The following is a 17,540-nucleotide window of genomic DNA, read 5'->3' as shown; positions in this document are numbered from 1 at the left end:
GCAGAGAAATGCATATTAAACAGAAGAAGTCGAAAATGTAGGACAAGAAAAACCATAAACCAAATAAAAATTTACAGGCTTTTTTAAAATCATTTTTAATAAAACCTGAGCCCCGTTATTTTGAGTATAGATAAAGAATAATTTGAAGTATATAATTTTATATGGTACTAACACTTTTCTTGTATTTCTTTAATACATAAAAAAATTAAAATAGATTTTTTAAATTTCAGACACTTAAAAAAGAATATTTTATACTCAATGCTAATACTTTGACCTTTACTGTGTGTGCAGTCAATTGCATTGTGCATTCAGTTCATGAAGGGAATCCCCAAAATGGAGCAGGAAGTGTGGTTTCATTGAGGCAGCAGGAGTGATGATTTTTGGTTGAGGTATGAGTCGGATTGAACACACGTTCAATGCCAAATCTTTGAATTAATTTGGTTTTCGACATCAGAAACATACGCACAAGCATCATTCAGGACTCAAAAATAATAATCATAAAATGTACATTTTTGGGCTTACACTTAAAGGATACGTAGGAAAACTTAAAAGATAAGTAAATTCTAAGTCTAGTAATAAAGAAATCACTTGATAGAAGTACACATTGCATTGAATTTCGTTACAAAATTGTATATAATTAGCTAGGAAAATTTACCAACAATACAAATAAGTAGCTATAATAAGAAAACCCCCGGTAGTCATTTATTTTACATATAACAGCATATTAAAAAGAAAACCCAAAATTTTAAATCATCTTGGAACTAAAAACCACACATTTGTCAACATTTCTTGGGCTTTAAATTATTACACAATCCTGATAACACATTTATGGCGTGTCGTCTTTCCTATCATTACATCTGTATCGCACACTTAAAAACCCCAGCGAAAAAAAAACATAAACCACAAGCAAACCGAAAAAAGAAACAATAAAAACGAGTGTAAAAGTAACCACCAGAAACAACAAAGTCGACACAAATTTTTGCCCTTCGAGAAGACAATGCAAGTTAAATTACGTCACGCAAGCGAGTTTACCCCCAAAAAAAATGGAAAAAGAATTTACTGTGTGAATTTTTGGGTGCCAACACCAACACACTTGCGGATACAGAAACAGGATGCCCCTGTAGATATGCAACGCTCAATTTGCCATTGCCAACCACAATGCCAACCGAAATTGCTGACTTAATTTATGTGCTGCGCTAATTAGCACCATAATTTAATTTCAAATTGGCAAACGCAAGACCAACGAAAAAAGTGTGGGAGTTGGGTAGGAAAAATGGGAAGGAGTTGGGTGGGAAAAGCGGAAAGAGGGCTGACAATGCAACGCCTGTTGCTGCCAATCACATATGCCGCGTTCAAGCTGAGATTCTGCGGTAAACAAAACTCATGTTCCCTTTTTGAATACTCTTTTTGAAGGGCTATCAAGATTTATGTAGTGTCTAGACATTTAAATTTTAAATCTTATTAATATTACTTTTAAGGACTCCTTAGTCCTTTCATGTTGTGATTAAGAAAATAAATTAAATTTAAGGATTAATATAAAAATTTGTCTTTAACTTGTTAAAACTACACATTTTTTTGTTTATTTTAATATTTTGATTACAAAAATCAATAGCACTTTAGGATAAGTAAAATAATTTGTTTAATTACTTCAAATGTATTTGCTAGTAAATCATTTTTAACTGTTAAAATTTATTTTATATTAAATTTATTCTATTGGTTCAGAATATACTCCCAGAAATTTGTAATATTTTGATTACAAAAATCAATTACATTTTAGGAATAGTGTAGAAATTGGTCTTATATTTAAAAATGTATTTTTTAGTAAAGCTGTTTTACGTGTTAAAATTTTGTTTGATAATAAATTTGTTTTATTTCTTCAAAATATACTCCCAGAAATTTTTAATATTGTGATTACAAAAATCAATTAAATTTTAGGATAAGTATAGAAATTGGACTTATTAATTAAAATACATTTTCTAGTAAAACTGTTTTAGCTGTTAAAATTGTTTTTGATGTTAAACCTATACTATTTGTTCAGAATATACTCCCAGAAATTAGTCCTAATGTATCAGGATGTAATTGTAATAAAGATTAAAATGTCATCCTCATTGTTACAGGGTATCAATAACTACGCTTCAAGTTCTCAAGAATTTCCGTGCTCCACTTTTCTTTTTATTTTCCTATCACTCGCGCTCTGCATGCGAAATTCGGTCGAAAAAACCCACTGCTGCCGAAATAAAATCGAATTAAATGCAGTGCACATATGTTGCCTCCCCGTGGATGCCCCTTTTTCGCTCATCCTTTGACCCCCATCGCACCCCCCACTTGCACACACGCACACCCCCTAACAAATGATGTTGACCGCCCATGGTCATGGATGCTAATTAATCTTGATTTTCAACCCAAGCAAAGCCAGCAAGAAGGAGGAACTGTGAGAGTCCTTCCGTCAAAGTGACAATTAAATTAATCATGATGGCAAACGATTATGTCAACAGGACACAGTGACACACACATGGACATGAAGGACCCCCGCCAGGAGACTAGGAAAAAAGGATGTCGCACATCCATGTATGTGTGTTGAAAAGTATTCATGTCTCTGCTGTTGCGAAATCTAATTATAGCCGGGCATCAAACTTATAATTAACATTTTGACCGCAACACAAAAATTGGAATGTGCAAAAGAAACGAGAAAAACGCCAAAAGCAGTTACTTACGTTTCATGTGCGAGACGTTTTTAATTAGTTTTGCGGTTTGACACACAAACTTCGTCTTTAAATTCAATTAACAAAAACATTGACGTATTAAAATTTAAACAAATTATATATAAAACTAGTTATGTAGCTTAAAAAAGATTCTGGCAATGTTTCACACTCACACTTTTTTTGATACATTGTAGAATTAATTTACTTCTAATAATCTTTTAAAGGGGCTACAATTTCCCACACGACATTAATGTTTCTTTCACATTTAAGGCTCTCGTTTTCTTGTCAAAATTAAGGGCTTAAAACTTGTTGCCCACAAAATGAAAATTTTTCTCACCGTTCTGATGATTTTACTATTCCTTTGGTTATAAATGTACAAATATTAAGCAAACTTTTCAAACTTAGCGCGCCAAGAAACAGGGCTGCCGAACTTCGACTAAAAAGCTACAAGGTGGCAACGCTGTCCTTTACTTTAGATACAAATAAAGTCGTTTGTTTATAATTAAGTCATTATTTTTTTATTGAAAATATAAATTTTTGAAATATATAAATTAGAAATGTAAATTAAGGTCAAGCTTAAATATAGAGTTATAAATAATCGATTACAAACTTTATCCTATCGATAGTGTCATCACTGGTTGGTCATCTCTATTCGCACGAGGTACCGAACAAAACGTACAAATTTCTGATAGTTTATTAAATAAAACAGACGAAAATGACGGAAGCTGAAGAAATCAACGGTAGAGAAGAGGTGGAGGAGGATGAGCAGGATCAAAAACAAAAGAAATCCGATGTAAAACGGCATGACGACGGCGCCGCAGGTAAATATCTAAGATGCCCTCAACCCTACCCCTAAAAAATGCAAAAAAAAAAAAGGAGTCATCTGTGGGCGAAATATCATGTATTAAAGCGCCCACACATTTTTGGCGCTTAAAACTTTATATATTTTAAATTGATCTTAAGTTGTGAACCATGGGTTTTGAGAGCTCTTCCCCTTTGGTAAAATTGCCGGCAGTTGACCTTAGCCCAATCTCCAGAAATATAACTCATGTATATCTTATATTATGACCAGATTTGGAACGTGTTACGGATTATGCCGAGGAAAAAGAGATCTCCGCGGCCAATATATCCAGCGTAAGTTTATAGTACTACACAAGATAATATAAAGGTCATACTAACTTTAATTTATATTTTTAGGCCGTAGAACAGTTTGGCAACCAGCGAAACAAGGAGAACGAACTTCGAGTAGCCAAGGAAAAGGAGCTCCAAAAGGTCCAAGTCAAAAAGGAGGACATTGAACTGATTGTAAGTAACCACAGCGTTCACCGAGCTTAGCTTCATATAGGGATTATCTTAAAATGGTGTTCTTTGGCTATTCAAACATTTTCAAGGAACATCCAAAGGTTTACGTGGGATACTTTTTCACCACGCAGACATGGTATACTTATTTAGCAAATGTATATCCTTTGTCCAAGAACTTCTAGTACTTGTTAAGCAGAACAATATTGTCATAGTTAAAATATTCGTTGTCCAGTTTCCCTGCACTGATTTTCGGCTAAGGACATTATTAATTGTTCTATTGAATCCATAAATTTTAAACTAAATAATTTAAGTTTCTGAAAAATATTGTATTTTATTATTTTCCATCCTATCATATTTAAAAGATTAGCTTATTAAATAAAGAAAATTACCCCCAAAGGTCAGGATCGAATCTTCTAACCTTTATCCTCCTTCTGAACATCCAAAGTAATGACTTCCACATTTTCCTTCCGTTTCAGATGAACGAGCTGCTGGTTAGCAAGGCGCAGGCCGAGAAAGTGCTCCGCGAGCAGAGCGGCGACGTGGTGGCCGCCTTGGAAGCCATCATCAGCAACTGAGGTGCTTGGAGGACCTGGACTAACCGCCGTCTGTTTCTTTTATGTAGCGTAACACTGCTTTATTTGTACATTTATAAACTCTAGCGAAGAAAAACAAACAAACTTTTAAGCCCACAACGGAAACAAGTTGTTTTCCTTTTTAAAAGGATTTTATTTTAATGTAATAACTTGCAATTTTATTTAGAGTATCGCCACTGCCCATGCAATCGTGTCCTTAAGAAAAAACCGTTGACAATTTTACTATCAATATGTGATCATGCGTATCCTTGTATAATTTATATTTATAGTTATCCGATTTCTAAATGAAAAAACAATAGTCCTTCGTCTCGGCCCTCCACTTATACTCGTAAATATGACTTTTTGGCAGTTGCGTTTGCTTCGCTCTCACATATTGCCGATTGCTCTATCGAAATAATAATGTTGATCAACCGATCATGCTACCAAACATTATCAGGGAAAACCTGATCTCTCATAGCATGTCTATGCGTTTCGTTCCAATTCGTTTTGTGAGGGGGAGAGAGGGAAGGTAGTTGGATAGACATATAAATTAAGAAACAAAACAGACAATGAAATTCATTTATAACAACTAAAGCAAATTATGTAGAGACTACAACCCAGTTAAGGTTTAAAATGGGGTATAGGAAGTAGGTTTCGTGTAGTAGCATTAACTAAATTATGTGATTAAATACTTTTGCAGATTCTCGCAGGAAGGCGTATTGATGTTCTGCGCCTTTCTGTACAGGTCCCGATCGCCAAAGGTGCGCGCCTTGGCCAGCATTGAGTCGCCTGAAATTATGTTTCTTTAACATCAGTTTTATAAAGTTCACTTGCTTTACTTACGATAATTCCGCTCTCGACTGCAAGAGTGTTTCAGATGATTGACAAAGTCCTCTTCCACGGATTCCTCTAATCGGGCCACCGAGCCCTGATACTCCGAATAGAAGTTGTCCTTGACATAGTATGGTATCTTCAGGGCGTTCGTCTCGCGCTTCACAGAATATTTACTGAGGGTTAAAGGGGAAACCTAATTAGTACTGCATTTTGGTGGCTTAAGAGCATTATTTACTGAGAGGGCGTCAGGCTGTACATGGGGTCCGAGATAAAGAAGGACGACATCATGGAGAGTCCAATGAGCAACAAGATAGGGAGCAAGTTGATCAAAGCTGAAGAGTTGTTGCCCTGGAAAATAGAGAGAAAAAGTAAAGTTTCATCTACGAGGCTCAAACCAAAAAGTTGCAGTAAAGTCAAGGTCTAAAGCTTAGGCAGCTTGACTTAAGCCCTTACATCCCGTTCCTCGCGAGCCTGATGACGACGTCGCTGCTGCCGCATATAGACATTCTGCTGTGGGAATCCGCCGTTGAAGAACATGTTGAAGAGCTCCTCGGCACTGATATCAGCCTGGAAACCGCGGGAATATCCATACTCGTTGTTGTAGTATTGGCCATGGCCATGGTGACCACCATTATTTCCGTGTCCATTGTGGGACTCATTGATGCCATACAGGTCGTAGTTCTTGCGCTTCTCGGCATCCGTGAGGACGCCGGCAGCATTGCCCAGAGCTTTAAAGGCCTCAACAGCACCGGGAGCCTTGTTCTTGTCCGGATGCAATTGCAGCGCTAGCTTCTTGTAGGCCTTCTTGACCTCCGAGTCCGTCGCCGTCTTGCTCACGCCCAGAACTTCATAGTAGTCCTTGCATCTGAAGGAGAGTAGTTAACAATTAAAATAAAAGCATTCGGCTATGTATATAAAGAACTAATAGAAAGCTCTGTAGATGGTATGGCACTTACTTCTTGACCTTTCGTACAGCCTCCAATTGATCATTGGTGTAATCTGGGGCATTGGAACGTGAGTCGGAGTTCACACGTTTTCGCGGACCGCTGTCTTTCTCATCGCTCGCAGCCGCAGGACGAGATTTGCCATTGCTTCCGCTTCCCGGGGTGCTCTTCACCTGGGCAAGTAGCTCTAAAAGAGTGTTATAAAAACATGTCATTAGGTCAAAGGTCATTGCATTATGCTGGTTAAATTTATATTAATGATTTTTAAACTATTGTTGAATTATACTACAAATTTAAAACGATTCTATGTTGAGTAATGGTTAAATCTCTAGTATTGCAGGTTATTAACATAAACTGTATGAATTGACTTTTCGATTGTGCAACACTAATACGTAGTACCATTCTAATGCTATCGGGGACAACTAGTAAAATTTAGTCCATTTTATAGGTGACAGGTGATAGGAGTTTAATATCTGGTTAGATTAAAAACGGACCACTGTTTCCGATAGCTAACCAACGACCGGTTCGGTAAAACAAACATATTCTTATTGTTTTTATAGATAAGACCGAACCCGAAAGATTACCGCTTTAAAGGGACTACAAGAAAGAGGCTTGCCAAGAAGAACTGGATGAATTGAGCACGTGAGTGGGGGTTTTCTAGACCCAAATTTCGTTATCCTTACTTTTAGCATTGTCCGTGGGGAAGAGTTTCTCCGCCTTCAGCAGGAACTTCTCGGCCTTTTCGATTTTGCCCTCGGCGAGTGCCTGGACCGCGAAGTCGATGCACCGCTGGGCCTCGTCCTTGTTGCCGTCCATGTCGCCCTAATCCGAAATCCCTAGTATTAACTAGATAGTACGTGGTGATCAAAGTAAATAGTCGGGCTCCGCTCTCTTTATCTGTGTGCGTGGGCCTCGTTTGCGTGTGACGTTTACGGACTACGCACAAACACACACGTACGCCTGCTGGGCTCGGGGTCTTTTCACTTGAAGTCCCTTGAAAAACTATGTTTTCCTTCTATATGGTTCACCCGCACTTTCACTGAGAACTATGTTTTCACTGCAGTTTTAATTTAATTGATTTTATTTTCCCAACTTTTTCATCAGCAGAGAAAAACAAGGGTGCTGCCACCCAATCGAAGGAAAAACGCAAACAGGGCTGCATTCAGAGGGGGGTGACAGAAAATAGCTAGTTTTATTAGCTGAATAATAATAACATTAACTACTAAATATTTAGGTATAGGTATGCTTTTGTATTTCTTAAAACAAAAATACACTTTGTTTAAAAAAACCCCCTTTAAGATTTAAGCGAAGCCCAGCGAAATGATTAAAAAGATGTTCGTTATTTACCGGCTTCAAAACCGGTTAAAACAATACTCAACCCATTTTTTATTTGGATATTAGTGACTGTTCTAAATTTTCAAAAATATATATATATAATCACTAGACATCAGATTTTATGTGCTATCGTTTTTTAAATGCGAGTTTTAGCAACCCTTGTTTGTTTACCTATTAAACCAAATTAAGATTAGGTTTATAGCTAATTATGATGTTATGAAATCAATTTTTAAGTAATCAAATGTGATTATTTATCTCTAGTTAGCTATAAAATATTTGGCGATTAACAGCCGATCCCGCCAAATAGCCAGCCAGAGTTGCATTGCCGCAGCGTTGCCAGATCACAGACGTCAAACATATGCATGCGTCCGTGTGGGTGGTAGCGTGTGAGTGTGTGCCGCAGCATGGGAAGCGAGTGATTCGCTGATTCGCCAAATTCGTCGTATTTACTTGGAAATTTGCAAAGTATTAGCAAAGGGTCGCCGCCGAACGAGTGCAGTCGAATTAGCCGCGAAAAGGCGTTAATTGAGTGCATTGCGGCCACAAAAACGTCATCGCCGCGAGTGCGACAGTGTGCGTGTCCCCCAGTGCGTGCGCGTGTGTATGTGTGCGTGTGTGTGGCGCAGTTCACACAACTTGGCCTGGAAAAAGTGAAAGAGTATTTTTTTTCGGCCATATTGTGTTGTCATAGCTGGAAAAAGTGCATTTCCCGGCAATTGGGAGAATCAAGTGCAGCTGACCACCCAAATTTTACCTCAAGTCCCCCAAATGTCGAGTAAATAGGGCGACTTATGTAAAGCAGAGAACAAAAACTATTTACATTTACAAAGGTGCGTACGCGGGTGCATGTGAGTGTGTGTGCGAGAGAGAGAGGGGGAGGGAGAGAAAAGTGCATCCCATTGAAATGTTTGTCCATATTTTCTATACATATTGCAGATTTATTATAGGGTTTACATATGTAGTTTAAATGCTAGACTAGGGTCTACTTCTTGAGGGACAGGCGCACGGGAACTCCGGACTTTGGCATCAGCGGCACTCCATTGACTCCGAACTCAATCTCACTCTTTTCCTTGCGGATCTCCAGATCGAAATTCGACAAAACCTTGGCAATCGCTATCTTCACATTCACCTTTCCCATGCGGGCACCTGGAAAATAGAAAGAAATGTGTTCGTTTTCAAGAAGGATTCTCTAAGACCTAGTCTATGAAGTAAAATCCAGCTTTAAGACATGAGAATTGATGAAAAAGGATTTTAAAAACAGTGTTTTGAATTGGAAGTCTTTAAACGTTATAATGTTATAATTGAACTTCTGTTCTTGACTATACGAAAGTTTCAAATTTCGAATACTCTGTGTGTCAAAAAATGTACCAAAACATTTAGTTCCAATACCTTTAAGAAAGCAGAGCTAAATAGAGTTCGGTTACCAATTGTTTTGATTGCATATATCTTAAAACCAACTAACTGAGTATAATTCCTATTTCACCCTTTCTAACAACATTTTTTCTTACCAATGCACATCCTGGGTCCCTCCCCAAAGGGCATATAGGCCGCTTGGTTATAGTTTTTGCTATCCTGGAGATAGCGTTCTGGTTGGTAGCTGAGCGGATCGGGGAAATTCTCAGGGTCCCGATGCATTCCGAAAAGAGAGATTATGACGGGTGTGCCCTTCTTGATTACTAGTTTGCTATCGGGCACAGGGTAGTCCTGTGTGCAGATCCTGTTTAGCAATGGAAGAGCAGGATATTTGCGAGCAGTTTCTGCAAAAACATTAAACCACGTTTTCGTTAAGAATAATATTTGTCAGTCTAATAAAAAATTCTTTTGTCTTAAGGTCAGGTCTCTCTATTTTTAAAGGATGGCTAATTCTTGTCAAAACTAACCGAGAACACAGGCCTCCAGGTACTTCATGTCTGAGATGGCATCGTAGGTCAGCTTTCCGCCGTGGTTTTCGATAGCTTTGCGCACATCCTCCTTCGCTTTTTCCATCACTTCCGGATTTTGAGTGAGTTCGTATAGGGTGAAGGATGTTGTTGAGGCTGTCGTTTCATACCCCGCAATGTAGAACAGAAATAGCTGACCGGCAATCAAATCCTTAGACATTGATTTCACACCATTTTTAGTACTCTCCGCCGACCAAACAGTATCATCAGTGTTGACCTTTCCCTGATTCCGCAGTTGCAGAAGGAGTTGCAACAAGTCCTTGCGAACTATATTGTTCTCCTCTCTAAGGTCGACGGTCCTGTTGGACAACTCGCGCATCCTTTCTGTAGCCTCTTGTTTCCAGCCGATCCTCACAAAGAACTTCTCCAGTCTATAAAAGATTGTATATTTTTTTAATTTTTTGACGAGTCTTAAAACTTTCTTTTAACTTACCCGGGATAGAGAAAACTAGCTGCTCCACGAACGATATCTTCAAAGTTATTACGATTTACTTTTTTGCTAATGGCCTGGAACTCATTGTTGGGATCTGCAAAGCTGTCAATATCAAGGCCAAAAATAGTCGTGGCAATAATATCGATGGCATACCTAGGGGAGGAATATAAAGTGCAGCGTATTAGTTATCTATTAGATAAGATATGCCAGTTTACAATTAGTGGCGGTTATAAGCAAAGAATTTAGGAAAATACTAAATATACACTTGATGATAGCAAATTTTTTTTACATTTATACTGAAGATCTTTAGGCAAATAACTTGTCTTTTGATGCGGTGGTAAATATAATCAAGTAAACGAAAAAATTTCAAGTATTTGATTCGTTGATTAAATATTAGTAATAGCAAGTACTATTTGCTATGTTCAGTGAACACCTACAAAGTTATTCCAATATTATCAAGTACGACCCTATAACTTACGTTGCCATTAGTTTCTTGAGTTCCAGCTCCTTGCTGCCCGTTTCAGGCAGTTGAGCCTTCATGCTGGCTATTAACTTGTCTCCAACGGAATCGGAGGTCTCGAACATAGCCTTAAGTTTTCCAGAGGTAAACGAGGGAGTTAGTTTGGTTCGTAGCGCCTTCCAGCTGGAGCCCTCCATTTGGAACAAGCTCGCAGACATCGGATCGTTCTCCTCATCGACATAAACTCCACGATCGTGGAAACTGGCAAAGTCCTTGGTCAGCACATCGTAGGCCAGTTGAGCATCTCTGATCAGTAGAGCAGGTCTCAAGGTGAGATACAATCCAATCACCGGTTCCTTTGTCGATTGGTACATGTCGTAGATGGCCAATCCGAAGGATCGTTTTCCCTTGGCTACGGCTTCCATGGCACCGAAAGGAATGCTCACCCCCGTGGAGGGGAAACCCTTTCGATCCCAGTAGCTAAATGTCCACTTAAGATAGACATATAGTAATGTGACCGCACCGATCAATAGATATATTCCGATCATACTGATTATATGTTGTTCACTCTCTGTCCGAACTTCTAGCGTTCTGAATCGCAACTAACCGGTCGTAGCCGACTAACAATTTATAGTCGTTAGGGAACTCTCCCAATCGCCGCGTGTGTCAAACAATTTCGCCATATGTACGGACCGATTACCTTATCTTCTTTAGCTTCGGACGTAAACAAATGACACTCTAGGCAAGCGATTCCTTTAGAGGTAGTTCGGTCAGTCTGCCTGTTTGCCTAGAAATCCCTCTGATTGAGTGTCACATAGTGCCTGGTCAGTGTGACAAGACGATTTAAAAGTTCTCTAAAGGGAACATAAATTTGTCGATTAGGCATTATAATATTTGCAGTCACTGTAGTTAGGTAGACCTGTGAGGTAGGTAGACAACACTGCAATGGCTATAAGACAGATCGCATCTTGATAATGATAGAGCAAATTGTTACATATAACCTCAGAACGTACTACGTATCTATATATAGACGCTTTACGTGCGGAGACACCTAAGGAAATGTAGTGAATTAAAGGTTGGTTGTATTTAAAGCTGTAATAATAATAATAGATTATTTTAAAAAAATATTTCTTATAAATACACTTTCAGATTTTAATCCAATATAATTCTTTTTTTCACAAGTATTTAGTCGAAAAATCATTCACACCCTCAACATTGTTGTAGAAATCGAAGAGATTAGTTGGATTGACTTTCAGATTATTTTATATTACCGAACTTGATGAAATAGTTTAACAAAGGAACTATACACTTGTTAATTAGTTGAAACTTTGTGAACAAAATTTCTAAATGTCCGCCTTTATTGCACCTCTTTATTTAACACGGATGAGCAAACAAATTTATTTGTTTTATAAACTCATTTTACATGCATAGACGTGTGTGACTTAAGTCTTTGGAATCTCTATTGACGCTTATGTCATTTACTTATAGAACGCAGTTTGTAGAAAACCATTATTGATTGTGTATACAGACAACAAAAATTGAAGAAATTTGATCATCTATCTACACATAGCTTACAAATTAGACAGAAATTGATGCAATTAAAAAGTATTTAACCAGAAAAATTCGTTCGTTGTTTGTGCCTTTTCTTAACCTAAGTATGGTCATAAGTAGCGGCTCATAAACCATAAGCGTCAATCCGTATGATACATCTTCAAAAAATACATTAATTCCTGGTAGATTTGCTAATGATAGTTAAGTCAAAATTTCTGTTAACTGATAATAAACCAAGTTTCTACTTTAGATCCAAAACCATGTGTATAAACCCGGGCGCCTGTAAAACCACAAAGTTTTTAAGTTTAAGATAAGATTCTAAAATTAACAGATTCATATTGCGTAGAATTAGAATTGCTCTTACCGATGCACATTCTGGGTCCCTCTCCAAAAGGCATATAGGCCGCTTGGTTAAAGTCCTTGTTCTCCTCCAGATAGCGTTCTGGTAGATAATTAAGCGGATCGGGGAAGTACTCGGGATCTAGGTGCATTCCTAATAGAGAGATTATAACAGGAGTGCCTTTCTTGATTACTAGTTTGCTATCGGGCACTGGATAATCCTGAGTGCAAACTCTGTTCAGGAATGGGAGTGCGGGGTATTTTCGAGTGGTCTCTGTAAGTTCGATAAAAGTATTATAACATATTTTGCATCAGTTTACTTTAAACTAACCTAAGATACAGGCCTCTAGATACTTCATATCCGATATAGCATCATAGGTCAGCTTTCCGCCTTGATTTTCGATAGCTCTACGTACATCCTCCTTCGCCTTTTCCATGACCTCTGGATTTTGAGAGAGCTCGTACAGAGTGAAGGATGCTGTAGCCGCTGTCGTCTCAAATCCAGCTGCATAGAATAGGAACAGCTGACCGGCAATCACATCCTTTGACATCGATTTCACTCCATTTTTGGTACTCTCCGCTGACCAATTAGTGTCATCAGTGTTGATCTTTCCCTGATTGCGAAGTTGCAAAAGTAGCTGCAGCAGGTCCTTGCGAACTATATTGTTTTTTTCCCTAAGATCGACAGTTCGATGAGCTAGTTCGCGCATCAGTTCCGCTGATTCCAGCTTCCAGCCAATTCTCACAAAGAACTTCTCCAATCTGTGTGTAATATAGTTAAGGCTTAGTGAAAAAAAGAGAAGAGTTCAATATGTACCTTACCCAGGGTAAAGAAATAGAGCTGCTGTACGAAGAATATCGGTAAAGTTCTTACGGTTGAGCTTCTTGCTAATAGCCAGGAACTCATTGTTAGGTTCGGCGAAGCTATCAACATTGAGTCCAAAAATAGTGGTGCCAATAATATCGATGGCATAGCTATTGGATAAATTATAAATATCGTTATCCGTTATGAGAGTATACAAATTTTAAACAAGTCCTTATTATAGTTTTATACTCCTTATTACCCTTCTCTTAAGGTTTGTTTTAATAGAGGGATGTTATCATTTTAACATAATCCAGTTTCCCTCTTCCTTCAACTTACGTTGACATTAGTTTCTTGATGTCGAATTCCTTGTTGCCTCCCTGGGGCAGTTGAGCCTTAATATTGGCTACTAACTTATCTCCAATGGAATCGGAGGTTTCAAACATGGCCTTTAGTTTACCCGACGTAAAAGAAGGCGTCAGTTTGGTACGTAAAGCTCTCCAACTAGCTCCTTCCAATTGAAACAAACCCGCTGACATGGGGTCGTTTTCCTCATCGACATAAACTCCGCGATCATGAAAACTGGCAAAGTCCTTGGTCACCATATCGCGAGATAGTTGAGCATCCCTAATCAGAAGGGCTGGTCTCAAAGTAAGGTACAATCCAACCACCGGTTCCTTTGTCGATCGGTACATATCGTAGACGGCCAATCCGAAGGATCGTTTTCCCTTCGCAACGGACTCCATAGCCCCGAATGGGATGCTCACTCCCGTGGAGGGGAAACCCTTTCGATCCCAGTAGCTAAATGTCCACTTGAGGTAGACATATATCAATGTTACTACACCGATCAGTAGATAAATTCCAATCATTTCAACTCTATTGTCTTTGTCTGCACTTCTAGCGGGCTAATTCGAAACTAAGTTTCGTTTTATATTCGATTGGGAGCTCTACCAGTCTCTGAATTTCGCCATTCAGCCGAAGTATTACCTTATCATTTGGTTTGAAAAGAAACAAAAGCACTTGAGACAGGCGATTCCTTTTGAGGTAGGTCGGTCAGTTTGCCTGTTGCCCGGAAGATTTCCCGGACTGAGTTTCTTATAGTGCCTGTTCAGTATGACTGGGCGATTTAAAAGCTCCTCGCATTCGCTGAAAAGTTGCAGACCTAGCATTATAATACTTGTCGGAAATGTTTTCTTTGGGCTCCGTAGACAACTCTGAATTGGTGATACGACAAATCGCCCCTTGATAAACCTCTATACGTATATTTATTGGCTCGAAAATTATGGTGGCTGTTTTCACTTGAGTGCTTGAAACAATTGCGTTGTATTTGTATTAGACCCTTTTAGTTGTAGATAATGATTGTTAGAATGTTGTTTTTATAAATGCATTAGTTTCGTTTTATCTTTTTTCCTCATGTGCTTAGTAACATAAATATATTTTTCGCATAATTTACTATGTAAATAAAACATATAAACTGGATAAAGATGACTTGTTATTTATTTTGATCTTAATAGACTAAACAAAAACATCTCATATTGAATTTTTGATTGCATTAATATAATGCCTACTCATTGTTTGGATTGATTAATTTGTTATTCAAGATATTTCGTAATTTGATTTGAGCTTTTAAAGGTTTCTATTAAAAGACTTGTTTAAATAAGTATAATCGCAACTCATTCCTTTGAGTGATTTTTAAATTCATAATGAAGCAGAATAACGGGTATGCTTATCAAGAACTGAGCCAAATTGATAAAGTTTTGGGTGGGCCCAAACGGAATTGACCTAGGCCCAGGGGCTATCCCCGTTTTCGAAAGAACCTGTGACTTGCATATATCCTACATATAGCTCAACTCTCTCCGCCCCAAAACTTTCCGCTTGCCTGTTTTGACCCGCTTTGTTGACTTTGACGTTTATGGTAGCGCTCCCCGATGTTCAGGTTGTTCACTTGAGAACTTTGTGCTGTCAAAGTAATTCGTTGCTGCTGTTGTTGTTGTTTTTGTGCAGCGAGTGGCAACGACTTTGGTTAAGTATGTAAGCAACCCAACACAATGGAAACAACAATAAATACAACAATAATATAAAGACAACAACTGTATGCGGCATACAAAGTCAAAGACGTTGAACCGATTCGTGTATTTCTGTTTTTATATGGGGATTTTTGTTTTTGGAGTTCTCCGGGTGTAAGCAAATAATTTTAAAAATACAAAATATGCAATGCAGGATGAAACAAAAGTAATTTAACTAAAATAAATGTTCGTATTTTAACAAATGTCTCTGTACAAATAAGAGAACTTTAATAAAAATTTTAAAAGGAAGTGTATATATTTTTTGAAATATATTTTTTACCATTAAGTGTTGCTATTGTCTTGCTTGCTACTGTTTACCTCCCATATCAAAACCAGATGAAAACGAGTTTATTTTATTTATACATACATTTATTAACATCATTAAATGAATTAATATATAATTGTCAACATTAATGAATTTCTTGCCTTTTTTCCAGATATCTCAACTTGCTTGGCTTCGGCTTGTAAATTACAGGAAGGAACAGCAGTAATAACATAAACAAGGTGAGTTTCTTCGCAAGATCTCTGCAATTAGTTTGGGATCACCTAAGCGGTCAGTGGTAAACATGGGTTTCAATTGAACAGTGGCAGCGGCAATTATTAAGTCATTAATTCTTGGGGATTAGCTTTCTCTCCATCTCTATCTGATAAGCTGCTGACTTGCTCCCCTGTAAATAGCCTTGATAAGGGCCTTGAGAGCCAACAGCCACCGCCATCAAACATGCCGCTCTGAGCTTTTGTCTTGGTTCTTCAAAGTGTTGATAACTTGGCTTTTTGTTAGCTATATCTGGGTGCTTTCAGTATTCGTTTGTAAAATTGGTATTTTAGTACTTTCATTTGAGAGATAGATTGTATAACTCTAAACATAAACCAATCAAATATTAAATCATTGGTCCTAAGAATCCTGCGGTTCCTTATCTATCACAATATTATTATTTGAATTTGTTGAATTATCTGATTAGAAATCACATTCTTAGATGCCTAAAAGTATGCAAAGATATATTTTTAATAATAATAAAATACTAGTTTCAGAACTTTCAGATTTATTTTCATATGAAAAAAGCCAAATAGCTATATTTCTCAAAAAACTCTTTTGAATACCTCCATCGGAATATTTTCAACAACAATAACAATAATATAATTTCTTCTCTTTAAAAACCCACCAGTCCTAACTATCTACAGTATCTTATCTCTTCGTAACTATTTATATATAACAATCTTAAGTTTGAGTCTGTGGTTCTTCGCTCTCTATAAATGCTGGTCTCCAAAGCTCCGGTTCTCTCTATGCAAAGCTTTCCGGCAAGAGCAAAACAAACGCAAAACAAAAAATATATATTAAGAAAAAAGCTTCATTCGTCAGCTGCTGCGCGTAGCGAGTAGTAGTTTGTGTGTGATTTTCACGGAAAAATAATTCACATCTGTGTTGCTAACCGATTTTCCCATTTAACACCCACAATTCGCAACGGTAAATGCCCAGGCGTAACCAAAGTGTTTCTAGAATTTCTGTAGTTGACAAAAAGTGTGCTTTACTCAATATCGCGCAGTTTTAAACGAGTGACCTTAATCTTAAAGTCGTAAACTTAAAAATGTATTAAACACTTTTGGAGTTCAAAAACACGCGCAATTAAACCCACAAAGTGAATGACAAAAGAGCTTTGGCAACAACAACTAAAACAACGACAGTGACAGGCCTTAACAACTTCCTCAATCTCAATCTAACGCCCTTCGGAATGTTTTAGGCTATATACACAGCTATATGGAAATAAACCCAACCTCAAGCTTGAAACTCGAGAATAAAGCGAGCAAAGAAGCTGAAAAGCAAGGCAACTTTTTCTATATCTTTGGGTAGAGTCGGCTTTTTAACACCCGGCACACAGGCTTGCGCTCTCTCTTTCTTTCTATTGTGGCCGCTCTCTTTCTAACACACCCCTGCATATAGACCACTGTCTCCTTCTATTGATTGTGACGCAAATCTCACATTTTTCGAATTTGATTAAATTTATATTAATTTGTATTTGTTTAAAAAAAGGAAAGCTTTTGGAGCATTAGCGTTGCCAGACGGGTGGAAAAAGTGTTTTCAGAAAAAAACAAACCGAAATAGCATTGACATTTTGAAAAGAGCTAGAAAGAGAAGGCTAGCTCTGGTGTATTGCACATGTTTCGACTTGCAAAAAGCTCTGTTTGTCCGTTCAGTTCAATTAAAAACATGTGCTGCCCTCCCCCGCCCCCTGTCCAATATTTTTGTTTATTGTTTATAAAT

General features: G+C 37.8%; 5 protein-coding genes across 5 annotated transcripts in view; 2 read left to right on the top strand and 3 right to left on the bottom strand.

The window, feature by feature from the left end:
• The first annotated feature begins 3,329 nt into the window (after window positions 1-3,329).
• LOC119560747 (huntingtin-interacting protein K) lies at window positions 3,330-4,702 on the top strand. Its single transcript, XM_037874364.1, has 4 exons — window positions 3,330-3,523; window positions 3,775-3,836; window positions 3,900-4,007; window positions 4,481-4,702. Exons 1-4 carry the CDS (start codon window positions 3,418-3,420, stop codon window positions 4,577-4,579), a joined length of 375 nt encoding a protein of 124 aa, XP_037730292.1. The 5' UTR covers window positions 3,330-3,417; the 3' UTR covers window positions 4,580-4,702.
• A 30-nt stretch (window positions 4,703-4,732) lies between these two features.
• LOC119560746 (dnaJ homolog subfamily B member 12) lies at window positions 4,733-7,493 on the bottom strand. The gene is made up of 6 exons (XM_037874363.1): window positions 7,038-7,493; window positions 6,367-6,541; window positions 5,864-6,275; window positions 5,646-5,758; window positions 5,420-5,583; window positions 4,733-5,365 (listed from the first exon to the last, which is right to left on the bottom strand). The coding sequence occupies exons 1-6, from the start codon at window positions 7,168-7,170 to the stop codon at window positions 5,253-5,255; spliced, it is 1,110 nt and encodes a 369-aa protein (XP_037730291.1). The 5' UTR covers window positions 7,171-7,493; the 3' UTR covers window positions 4,733-5,252.
• Window positions 7,494-8,089: 596 nt separating this feature from the next.
• The window catches only part of LOC119560895 (protein roadkill), a 68,929-nt gene continuing 59,478 nt past the window's right edge, over window positions 8,090-17,540 (top strand). Inside the window, exons 1-2 of the mRNA XM_037874592.1 lie at window positions 8,090-8,519; window positions 15,718-15,784. The gene's annotated coding sequence lies outside the window, so the exon portion shown is untranslated. The remainder of the gene's footprint in view (window positions 8,520-15,717; window positions 15,785-17,540) is intronic.
• On the bottom strand, window positions 8,605-11,135 carry LOC119560897 (probable cytochrome P450 6d5). The gene is made up of 5 exons (XM_037874594.1): window positions 10,541-11,135; window positions 10,063-10,215; window positions 9,570-10,000; window positions 9,198-9,446; window positions 8,605-8,835 (listed from the first exon to the last, which is right to left on the bottom strand). The coding sequence occupies exons 1-5, from the start codon at window positions 11,068-11,070 to the stop codon at window positions 8,672-8,674; spliced, it is 1,527 nt and encodes a 508-aa protein (XP_037730522.1). The 5' UTR covers window positions 11,071-11,135; the 3' UTR covers window positions 8,605-8,671.
• On the bottom strand, window positions 11,736-14,111 carry LOC119560898 (probable cytochrome P450 6d5). The gene is made up of 5 exons (XM_037874595.1): window positions 13,554-14,111; window positions 13,235-13,387; window positions 12,744-13,174; window positions 12,438-12,686; window positions 11,736-12,353 (listed from the first exon to the last, which is right to left on the bottom strand). The coding sequence occupies exons 1-5, from the start codon at window positions 14,081-14,083 to the stop codon at window positions 12,292-12,294; spliced, it is 1,425 nt and encodes a 474-aa protein (XP_037730523.1). The 5' UTR covers window positions 14,084-14,111; the 3' UTR covers window positions 11,736-12,291.

This window comes from Drosophila subpulchrella, unplaced genomic scaffold (genome assembly GCF_014743375.2).
Source record: "Drosophila subpulchrella strain 33 F10 #4 breed RU33 unplaced genomic scaffold, RU_Dsub_v1.1 Primary Assembly Seq354, whole genome shotgun sequence".
Lineage (NCBI taxonomy): Eukaryota > Metazoa > Arthropoda > Insecta > Diptera > Drosophilidae > Drosophila > Drosophila subpulchrella.
Note: the sequence above shows the minus strand (reverse complement) of the source record. Positions and strands in the feature narration are given on the sequence as shown.